This window comes from Erigeron canadensis, chromosome 5 (genome assembly GCF_010389155.1).
Source record: "Erigeron canadensis isolate Cc75 chromosome 5, C_canadensis_v1, whole genome shotgun sequence".
In the NCBI taxonomy this organism is placed as follows: Eukaryota; Viridiplantae; Streptophyta; class Magnoliopsida; order Asterales; family Asteraceae; genus Erigeron; species Erigeron canadensis.
In genome coordinates, this window is record NC_057765.1 from 5,471,571 (window position 1) to 5,483,930 (window position 12,360).

Below are 12,360 nucleotides of genomic sequence, written 5' to 3' on the forward strand. Positions count from 1 at the left end.
GTATATATAATAACTTGGGGAGTTTTAGGATAGTATATATTTTAAAATTTAAAAAGATCTGTTTGATGTAAAAAGATTTATGATAAAGTTTTAAATATAATTATCTATTTAATAAAAAAAAATAAAAAAAAAATTTAGAAAAAAAAAGATAGCTAGAATAATTAGTATCGAGTTTTAGGCCCAAAAAAGGTTCTTAGTGGTATCAAAGTATACCCCCAAACTTGTTATTTTATTCATAAGATAAATTGGCCGGATACATTAATATTTGTTTGTTTATCTGGTTTCAATATTGTAGAAAACAAGTTTAGTATTCTTTTGTTGAGTTTGTTTTCTCCTTGCCCTTAAAATAGGCCCATCAAATAAGCCCATCAAAGGGAAATGATCCTTACACAACACAAATTTACCATACACAATAATATATGGATTAAATGGTTGTACAGTACAACTGTCTGATGCATATATTGTTGTGTATGGCAAAATTGTGTTGTGTATGGATCATCTCCTTATTATAAAGGGGATGGGGATGACAGCCACTTACCTTAATAGAAGACTAAAAGTATAGAACAATAATAAAAGAGTAATGATAATTATGCTTAATAAATGTGCCTAAAAATATATTTAATTCATTTAATTTTTGACACATGGATTTTACATTTTCTCTTTCACATAGATTTTACATTTTCTCTTTCTTAATATTTATCATTGATTTTGCTATATGTTAATCTTTCTTTCTTAAGTATACCTTTAAGCCTACATTTTAGGCACATTAATCATTTTTCATAATAAAAAAGCAAAAACCTCAATTCCCATTTTCATCTACAACAACTCAAAAAACCGTTGATCTTTGCAAATTGAACCATTGGATCTCTTATATTTGGTCAATAGCTTAGAAGTTAGGGTTGATAAATGTTTGATTGTTATATGCTTCTATTACATCTAGAAAGACTTGATTATATTGCTCTATTATAGTTGGTAATGGATTATAAACAACCTAAAGGTTCCATGGTTCTTTACTCTAGTCTTGAGAGGTTTTCTTATAGAAGATTAATAAGCGGAATCATATTTGAGAGAGAAATGATAATTTGGTAAAATATTTTTTTTTTGTTAGTTGAATTAAGAAATGAATTTACAAGTTTAAATAATGAAATAACCGCCTAAACTAACATTTACATTTTCTACCCCTACAGTTACAACTTGAACAAAAACAACTCTAATATTTCTAATCTATATTTTTCTATATACCCCCTCAAGTTGGAACTTCTTGTAAACCCAACTTGTGACTAAGAATTGAATGTTGAGAAGATCCCAAAGCTTTTGTCATCAAATCTGCAAGTTGTAAATTCGTTGGTATAGACAGTTTGAAGAAATCCTTCTTGAACCTTATCTCTTGTAAAATGGCTATCAATTTCTAAATGCTTTGTTCGTTCATGGTAACAAGGATTAGCTGCGATTTGTTGAGCAGCTTTGTTGTCACAAAACAGAGTTAGTGGTATCTGAACTTCAATATGCAAATCCTTCAGTAAATAAGTCAACCAGATTAACTCTCAAGTAGTAGCTGCCATGCTCCTGTATTCGGCTTCAGTAGAAGATCTCGATATTGTGGCTTGTTTCTTTGTTTTTCATGAAATTAATAAATGCCCCAGAAAAATACAATATCCTGTAAGAAATTTCCTAGTCATAATACATGAGGCCCAATCTACATCACTAAATCCAATGATCTGCAAATTACTCTGAACAGGGTAGAATAATCCCTTAGAAATTGACCCCTTCAAATATCTCAATAGGTGAATAGCAGCTTTCATATGAGGTAATTTTGGACTTGAAACAAATTGACTTAAATGTTGGACTGCATAAGATATCAGGCCTTGTCATGGATAGATATAATAGTCTACCCATCAATCTCCTGTATGATTCAGGGTCAGATAACAACTCTCCTTTATCAATGGCAAGATGTAGATGGCTGGGCAAATGAGTAGAAACAGGTTTGGCACCAGTGAGGCCTGCATCTTGCAACAAGTCTAGAGTATACTTTCTCTGGTTTAGATATGTGCCAGACTCATTTCTACATAATTCAATACCCAAGAAATATCTAGCCAACCCTAAATCTTTGATAGTGAACTTCTGATCAAGCAACAATTTAGTAATCTTGATCTCAATTTCTGAATTCCTTGCGATCAATATATCATCCGCATATACAAGGACAACAGTAAAACCATTGTCATTTGCTTTGACAAATAGAGAATACTCATGTTTGGATTGAACAAAATGCATGGAAATCAAGAATTTTGATAATTCTTAATCCCATTGTCTTGAAACTTGCTTTAATCCATACAATGACTTTGTCAACTTACAAACTTGGCCTGGCAAAGCTTTTGTATATCTCTCAAGTGGCTTCATATAAATTTCTTCATCCACATAACCATGCAAAAATGCATTATTTACATCCAGTTGATGTAAAGGCCAATTTTTGGCAGTTGCAATTGCAATTAGCACCCTAACAATTGCAGCCTTAGCAACTGGAGAGCCTTAGAAACTGGAGAAAAGGTGTGCTTATAATCAACACCAGCTTGTTGATTAAAACCTTTTATTACCAACCTAGCCTTATATCTTTCTACAGACCCATCTGATTTATATTTGACTTTATATACCCATTTGAAAGAAATGGCCTGATATCCTTCTGACAAATTAGTTAAAACCCAAGTCTCATTTTGTTCTAATGCTGCCAACTCCTTTTCCATAGCTTCCACCCATTCCTTTTCCTTAACAACTTGCTTATAAGTAGAAGGCTCAACAGTACTTAGGACATGTGCCAAAGAAGCCACATAATGTTGATCATATTGATCAAAATCTCTAAAAGCCTAAATAAAGGATATAGCACTACTAGAAAAACAGCTATTCTTGACGCGTAATGCGCGTCATAAAGGGGTCAGATGACGCGCAAATGCCAGTCAAGGAAGGACCAGTCATAAAGCTCCATGACCCGCATTTGCGCGTCATCCGTCTATGACGCGCACTTATGACACACATTTATGACGTGCGTTTTTGCGTGTCATAACCTTTTTTTTTTTAAAATAATAATTTTTTTCAGTTCCTAATTTTCTATTAATTGAGAATTAAAAACCTGATAATACAAAATTAAAAACACAAATATCAAAATAACGCATTTCATATATATATATATATATCCAAAAAATGAGGTTAATTCAAGTACTAATTCACGATAAGTCACAAGTTAATTAACGACAAAAATTACATATCGATAGTGCATAACCCTTGTAAATTGGAACTGTATGTGAGACACCATCTCCAGAATCCAACACGATACCTATGCAATAAAAGATTTGCTTTAAGTATCATCTGATAACAGTGCAAATCATAACCAAACAAAAGCGTATATATATACTAACCTGTTGTACGACCACTAGCATACAAAGAAAGCACGACCTGGATGGCAACATACATGGCAGGGACATTGAAGGTTTCAAACATGATTTGTGTCATCTTCTCTCTATTGGCCTTGGGATTTAGAGGTGCCTTTGTGAGAAGAACTGGATGCTCCTCGGGAGCTGCACGAAACTCATTGTAGAACATATGATGCCAGATCTTTTCCATATCGTCCAGTTGCTGACAATACCATGCTCAATAGGATACTTCAAAGTAAGGATACCTCTCTTAGATTGTGCCTCATCTCCGACATAAGCATCCTTTTGTCCCATACCAACCATAACACCGGTATATCTAATCTACCAACAATTCTTGGAAATACTGCTCTTGGTGCATCATCACCAGCAAATCCAGCCTATTAATATAAATCACAAGCCAAAAACAATTTTAGAATGCATAGATAGCAGAGTAACAATCCCGGTCAAATTAATCATTAAAAAGCATAGAACCAACCTTCATCACCATCCCAGTTCCATTGTCACAGACAAGGGGCTGAATATCCTCGGTATCGACCATTTTTTATAAACTGTAGCACCATAAAAATCAAACTTCAATACACCATACTTGAAATGCAAATCAAACCAAGTAGTGAACATGACATGAGTTATCCGGAATTAATTGCAGAAAGAAAAGATCAATCCAACCAACTTTTTGCAGAATAACAACAATTATCTCCTACAAAACTTTAAGTCAACTATATTTACAATTCGAAATTATACTTAACATAATTAATCATCCTACATGCTAAAATCTTAAAACTACCTCAAACAAACACATCATAGCTACAGATTTACATACAAATCACGATACTCAATCAAATCGGATCGCAAAAAACTTAAGATCCATAGATCTACTTACATAAGATCAAAAAACTATATAAACTATATTGTACACTACTTTATGTTGATGAACTATCGTTACTACTTCAGGATATCAGAATTGGTCTAAAGCACGTTTATGGTGTCCTACATTTATTCAGAGTTCCAATACTAACTAAGCATCAACAGCACGTAGAATCACGACACAAACTTTATCTCACGCGCATCATCTTACTTAATTTACAGTATAAATACAATCAATTCATATCATTAACCATTAACCACGCTATAATGTAACAAAATTCAATTAAAAAAAATCAAAACAAATAGATAATGGCGAAAGATAAAAACCTTTCTCGGAAGCTTTAGAGAAGACCAAATCAGCAGAAGTAAGCATCAATGAAGCCAAATCAAACCATCTACCATACATTCCTGTGCCTGCACACACAAACTACTCACTTGTGCTTCAGCTACCTATGTATACATACATACATATATATAAATATATCTACACAATTTCAAAATTAAATATTAAATATTTTATAAAAGTAATTATATATAATTTCTTAGTTCTTAATTGTGTGTATCTATAGAAGGATATAAATAGGATTTGATAAATATATGTACCTCAGGGCCAGCTTCAACCCAGGACATATCGGCGGTGAAACAGACATATCGATCGATTTTGGAAGGTTAGAGAACCATTACGGAAGGTTCCTTACTTACATGAAGGCCCTTGAAGTGGCAGCCAATGGGAAAGTCACATAACATATCGATCGATTTTGGAGCAGATTTTTGGAGCTAAAAATGATAAATACAGATTAATACATATACAGATAAATACAGATTAAAAACGATAGTAAAAGCTAAAAATGCATCAAATCTGGAGAGATATGAACACAAATTACAATAACAGCCTATAAAAAACGATAGATCAGACAGATACAGAAACATATATATATATATATATATAGCAATAGACCTGAAAATGAAGAAGAAATGATATACCGAAATGCCATGCTCGAGGCAGTAGAGTTCCCAACAGGCATTACCGACTTGGATTCTGGCCTCACCGATTTTGATTTTAATATTATTTTTTTTAAGAAGAAATGTGAGATCGGAGATCTAGGGTTTGAAGAAAGAGAGAGATTGAAGGGGCGTTCGATTTTGGGGTTTTTTGGGTTATTTTAGCAATAAAGGCGATTTTGTATAATAAGAAGACACTGTAGTCCCGTGTTACCCTACCTTTTTTATGACATTAAAAAATGTGTGTCATAAAAAATTATGATAGTATGTTTATGACTTCTCACTTTGCGCGCCATCTATTAGCATGGGTCATAAAAAACGGGTCAAGGATAGTCATGTTTCTAGTAGTGTAGAATTTTGGAACCATGCCTGTTGCAGAGGATGCAACAAAATTCCTTTGTTTTGGAACAACAAAATTTTGTAACCAATTAGGTGTACTAGTGGTTCTATTTGACTTTCTTAAAGGTGGAACAACAATAGGTTGAGGGATACTAGGTTGGGTAATAGAATGTTGTTGGTTTTCTAAATTGTCCATGTGATCAGGAACACTAGGAATCTCAGTAGAAACTCTTGTAATAACCTCAAGCTCATCTTCATCAGTAGCAAAAGACACCATAAGAGATGATTGTTTGTTTGGCTTGTCAAAAGTAGCATTTTGTTTTTCCTTAAAAGGAAAAACATTCTCTTGAAAATTAATATCTCTGCTTGAAAATATTTCTTTGGTGACCAAATTGTACAAAAGATAACCATTCTGTTCAGGTGGATATCCCAATAAAATACCTATATCACTTCTAGGATCAAAGTTGTCTTTATGAGGCTTAGTAACAGCAGCATAACACAAACAACCTATAACTCTCAAGTGATCATAATTGGGTACCTTACCATGTAATTTCTCAAAGGGTGATTTCCAACCCAAAACCTTAACAGGCATTTTATTTATCAAATATGTAGCTGCTAATATACAATGCCCCTAAAATCTTATAGGTAAACCAACATTGAACTTTAAAGACCTGGCAGGCTCCAATAAATGTCTATATTTTCTTTCTACCCTCTCATTTTGTTGGGGTGTATATGTCATAGACTTTTGATGTACAATGTCATGAGTCCTAAATAAATCCATAACCTCCCAGTTCACTATTTCAGTCCCATTATCTGGCCTCATAAATTTAGGAGTTTTCCCAAAGTGATTTTTAATATAGGATATGAAATTGGACAAATCAAAAAGAACTTGATCTTTTGTGTGCAACAAATAGGTCCAGGTGCACCTACTGAAATCATCAACAATAGTGTAAAAATATTGTGCACCATTTAGAGCAGGAACCTTATAAGGACCCCAGAGATCAACATGAATGAGTTTAAAAGGGATTAAAGAATGAGACTGACTAATTGGAAATGGTGATCTATGTTGCTTAGATAACAAACATGTATCACAAAAGAAATCAGAAACATTCACATGTTTATAAGCTTCCACATGAACCATTTTGGATACAGAAGTGTGACCCAATCTAGTATGAAAAAGATCAATGGAAACATTATTTGAAGTTTTTGCAACATTATTGTAACACCCCGACAGCGGCGGAAAACTCGGAATGTAAGATAAAGCACACGCGCACATGGATGTTACATAGGAATACTAAATGAGTGCATACATTAAGCATAAATAGTCAATTTCATAACCAAACAAGCATAATAGTAATCATCACACACAAGTTAAAACAAGCATTCAAATAGATATGAGATAAGTTCTCACGCAGGGGAAAAGGTTAGGCACATTGCCATCAAGCATAAACAAGAGCATGCAAACTTCAAAACCTAGCCTGCGGTCTGCTAAAAGTCCCATGCTACCAACCCTAGCCACGATTTGCTTGATTACTTGAAAGAAATACTTAAACGTGTCAACACAAAGGTTGGTGAGTTCGTAGGTTTGAGTACATAAACAAGTCGTATAAATATGTTTATGCCGTCGATAGAATGTTGAGAATAAAGTAGTATGATGTGGCTAGAGACTAACTTTGCACATAAGTATGTGTTTGAGTATAAACGTGCACTTACGGTACCAGGCTAGCATATGTTAATCGTGCACACACAGTCATCAACATGACCGGCAAGTATATCAATCGAGCACTCACAGTCATCAACATGACCGGCTAATATGTATCAATCGAGCACTCACAGTTATCAATATGACCGACTAATATGTATCAATCGAGCATTCACAGTCATCAACATGACCGGCTAGTATGTCACAAAGTAGTCAAACAACCATAGAATAATAAAAGTAGTTACGGCATATAAAAGCATGTGTAGTATTCCTTTCACCCCAAAACATAAGTAAAAAAAAAGGGGCTACGAAGACTCACAGTGATCCGGTACAAACGTAGTTTGCAAGCACAGAAAACAAGCACAGATATAAGTAAGATATATCTATTTGAATCCAAGTACGTCTTGATGTAAGCCTAATCACAAGTCATTGATCATAGATGAACACATGTATTAGTTCGTGTGCTTAATTATTCACTGAAATAACCTTGATGAACTGATGATTTGGTTCTTTGATGATCTTTGATCGTTTTGACTCGAAAAGTGTTTAAATGAACTTTAAGTACTCGTACTGGACTTGATATGAACATCTTAGAACTCACACATAAGTAATTATCGCATTAATGAGTTGAATGTGACTTTAAATAATGATCTTTAGCCTTGAGAACTCAATTTAACTGTTCATAGAACTCGTTCTTTAGTAATTTAGTTAGCACATGTCTTATGTGTACTCAATTAGGGTTTGCACTTTGTTCGTTGTTTTAGATCGACTCATGAACTAGCTCGATGTTAATAAGTAGCCTTTAAATGTGTTTAATCGAATGATAATGATGTTATGAACTTGGTTTGGTGTTAAATGATTAAGTATGGTGTGTTATAGAACATGTACATGTTGTTTTATGATTGCACGAAGTCGTCCTAGGGTTTTAGGGTTTCAAGATCGTCCCTCTGGTGCAAAATCGTCCTAGCTGATCCTAGTTCAAGATCGTTTTAGGTTAGCAAGCTCAAGATCGTCTTATGGCTCAAGCTAGGTCAGGATCGTTTTAAGGTTACATAGACCAAGATCGTCTTAAGGGTTAAAGAACACGAACATGAACAAGACCTGATTGATTTAAGTTCAAGTATGCCAAGTTATAAAACAAGATCGTTTTGTGTCAAGATCTTCCTGGCAAGATCTTCCTGGCAAGATCCTCCTGGCCAAGATCTTCCTGGCAAGATCTTCCTGCCAGATCTTCCTGGCAAGATCTTCCGAGCGCCAAGAAAAAATGTTTGAACAAAACCAATCTAGAAGATTAGTTACCCAAGAGGTGTACCAACACAACATCACAATGCAAGATCAAACGAGCAACCACAAAGAAGTGCAAGATGGCAGCCCTAGGACGGTCTTGGGGTCAAGATCGTCCTAGTGCTTCATGAACAAGATCGTCCAACACTTCAAGGACGGACACGAGTTCGACAAAAAGGCTTAGATCGATTTCGGGGCTTGTTAGAACATAGAACTAGTACATATATGCACAATAACATTAACCATTAACACTTTAAACGATTTCAAAACCATCTATAACATGAACAAGGTGTGGCACATCAAGAACAAGTTTCCCTTCATTTTCAAAAATGGGTTTTGTAGATTAAAGCATGTTATGACCCAAATTTGTTTATAAAAATGTTACTAAACACATTTAGACACAAACCCATTAACTATTAACACAATTTTCATTCAAATTGGACCAAATCATCAAGAACATAAACTTGAAAAAGTACACTTTTAATTTGATCAAAAACTCAAAATTTGTTGTTGTTACCTGAGATTTGATTCTAGAAATATGTTTTGATTAGCACAAGGATGCTAAAAGTACAAATGATTTTGGTTTAACAACCCAAAATCAAAAGATGAATTTTGTGTGTGTGAATGTGGCTGCAAGTGTGTGTTTTAGAGAGAGAAAGGTGAGATGAAGAAGATGAAGGAGTGAGTTTCTCTCACTAAGTTCTTCTATTTATAGTTTTTCCAATAATAATGATCTTAATAAATGTAGGGACTATTTGTGAATATTTTAGGGCTAAAACTTTCATAAATACGATCGTTTACGACTCGAAATCTAGTATTTTATCATAATAAATTATGAACTCGTCTAATAATTCAAGGTTTAAGATCAAGTGGGCCTTCATGTAAACACATACTTGAGTCTAAAATATATCAAGAACTTAAGTTAAATTGAGCCGTCTATTTGTTCTAATGGCGACAGCACGATTCGAGGAATTTATTTAAGCATTTCTGTGACGGTTGTTACAATTATTGACAAAAATATTAACCAAAGGTAAAACTGAAGCAGAGAAATTTGTAGAAGGGAGACTTTCAGAAGGCTTGTATACATAAAGCTTGTTGTGACCTTTTCCAACTGTCACCAACTGATTAGTGGAAAGGTCCTGAAAAGCAAACCAGTTTGGACCAAAAATAGCAATTAAAGGGTTAGATTTGAGTAATTGCCCAAAAGACAACAAGTTTATTTGAAACTCAGGAACATAGAAGACATCAATAAGAGTAAGAGAGGGATTAGTTTTGACCTTCCTAACTTCAGTAACAAATTTAGTAGTACCATCAGGCAATTTCACCTTAATAGGAACAGGAAGGATTCTAATAGACTCAAGTAAATGCAAATGGGGAGTCATATGATCTGTGGCACCACTATCAGTCATCCAGTACTTCTCAATATCAATATACACATGACAAGCCAAAGCATGAAGTTTTTCTTAAAAAGAAATATCAATACCTGCATGTGGCTTAGAAGTACCAACATCCTCAGTATTGACAACTTCTATCTGTTTACCTATCAACATTTTCATCATTTCAGCACACACTGCTGCCACCAAATTTTGATCAAACTCACCCTTTTTATCATTCTGCAATTCATTCTCATAAGAACAATCAAATGGTGAATCCTTGATGCCTAGATCGACTCCTACCTGAGCAGCCATCCTACTTCCTTTCTTATTTCTTTTCCCTTTGTACCATTCATGATATCCCACCCTTTCAAAACATTGCTCATATGAATGGCCATCTTGTTTGCAGTAAGTACAGTTTTTCACTTTCATTTGATCACTAGTTTTATGATCCTTCCTATATCCTTGTTTAGCAAAATAAGCAGAAGGATCTGGCACACTAGTAGTAACCTGCTTCTGTTTTTCAACTTGTTGAACAATATAGTATGCCTTATTGATATTAGGAAGATGATCCATAGACATAATCTGATTCCTAACAGATTCAAAGCCATCATTCAACCTCATCAAAAACTGCATCAGTTTAGTCTTACTCTCAATTTCTTGATATTTCTTGGCAATACCACAAGTACACTCTTGAATTTTACCACAAACACAAGTAGGAATTCCATTCAAACTAGTCAATTCATCCCAATATCTTTTCATTTTATTATAATAAGCAGCAACAGAAAGATCTCCTTGACTAACCTTACTAAGTTCTCTTTCACCCTGATAGATGAGAGGACCATTACTCTGTCCATACCTTTCACCAATCTCTTTCCATAATTCTTGAGCAGACTAAACATAAAGAAAAGCTTCAGCCAATTTAGCAGTCATAGAATTGAGAATCCAACAAGTGACCATATAGTCACACCTAGTCCATCTTCCAAAATTACCATCAGTAACCACTGGTTTTGGAGTAGTACCATCAATGAACCCTAATTTGAGTTTTGCTTCTAAAGCCATTTTGATTGTTCTGCTCCATCCAAAGAAATTTCCACCATTAAATGGTGTATTAGTGAGCATCATGCCAGGATGATCAGAACTGGCCAAGAAAAGCGAATCATTAACAGAATTAAGAATAGAATTTAGGGTTTCATTAGGACTATTAGCAGTTGTAGAATCAACAACATGATCTGGAATGGCCATTGAAGGTAAGAAAATGAACTAATCAATCAAATTGATCGATTAATTCCAATTAACACACAAAATTAAGAAATTCGAAAAATACGGGATCAATAACCGCCAAGAAAACGAAAAAAACAACAAATTTGACCTAAAATTGATCAAATTGAAGCTAATTCAAGATCGTTCGCCGGAATTAATGGCGACGGTGACTAAATTGATCGAAAAACTAATCGGATCAAATAAAATCGAATGATTTATGTGCTTTGATACCATATAGAAGATTAATAAGCGGAATCATATTTGAGAGAGAAATGATAATTTGGGGAAATATTTTTTTTTGTTAGTTGAATTAAGAAATGAAATTACAAGTTTAAATAATGAAATAACTGTCTAAACTAATATTTACATTTTCTACCCCTACAGTTACAACTTGAACAAAAACAACTCTAATATTTCTAATCTATATTATTCAATATTTCTACACTAAAAGCTTTATCTTTGTGTCATTTTGTGTGTGCCTATATGTTGATTTTGTGACCGTTTGGGGCTGATTTGATTGCATTTGATATACCCGATGTCTTAGCTTTCTCATAACTTCACACGGTTATGAAAAATGTCGCCAAACGAGATTAATTAACTACACATTTGTGTTTACTGTTGTGGTATTATTTCTCATTATCTCTTTGGCTACACTTATTACTTGTAGAAATAATTATTTGATGACAATCAAGATATAACTAATCAAACTCATTAGTCATTATGCTTTGACGATTAATAGATCAAAATGTAATATTTTTTGTTGTTGTTCATTCAATTCATGCATATATTCATATATGCTATGCTCACAAGTAAATTGAACGTTGCATGAGATAAAAAAAATTAAACGTGATTTTGTGATTTTGATATACATAATATTATAATTTATATGAGCTACTTTATTTAAGTTTCAAGTGTCGGGTTTTCTAAGGACGGTCCTTATAAGAACGTCTAGACCACGTTCGACGCCACCAACATTTTGGACGTTATTAGCATTAGTGCATCTTATGCTATGTCTTTTTTGTTTGTTCCATTTTCAGACGCGCGTCTATTTCATTTTGTGGGTCCATTTTGTCTTTGCTTACAAAATAAAAAAGAAAAATAAAATAAAAGA

General features: G+C 33.9%; 1 protein-coding gene and 1 pseudogene across 1 annotated transcript; both read right to left on the bottom strand.

The window, feature by feature from the left end:
- Positions 1-1,752: 1,752 nt before the first annotated feature.
- On the bottom strand, positions 1,753-3,960 carry LOC122601069 (annotated as a pseudogene).
- A 5,630-nt stretch (positions 3,961-9,590) lies between these two features.
- On the bottom strand, positions 9,591-11,231 carry LOC122601070. Its single transcript, XM_043773844.1, has 3 exons — positions 10,944-11,231; positions 10,097-10,880; positions 9,591-10,000 (listed from the first exon to the last, which is right to left on the bottom strand). The coding sequence occupies exons 1-3, from the start codon at positions 11,229-11,231 to the stop codon at positions 9,591-9,593; spliced, it is 1,482 nt and encodes a 493-aa protein (XP_043629779.1).
- Between the last annotated feature and the right edge of the window lie 1,129 nt (positions 11,232-12,360).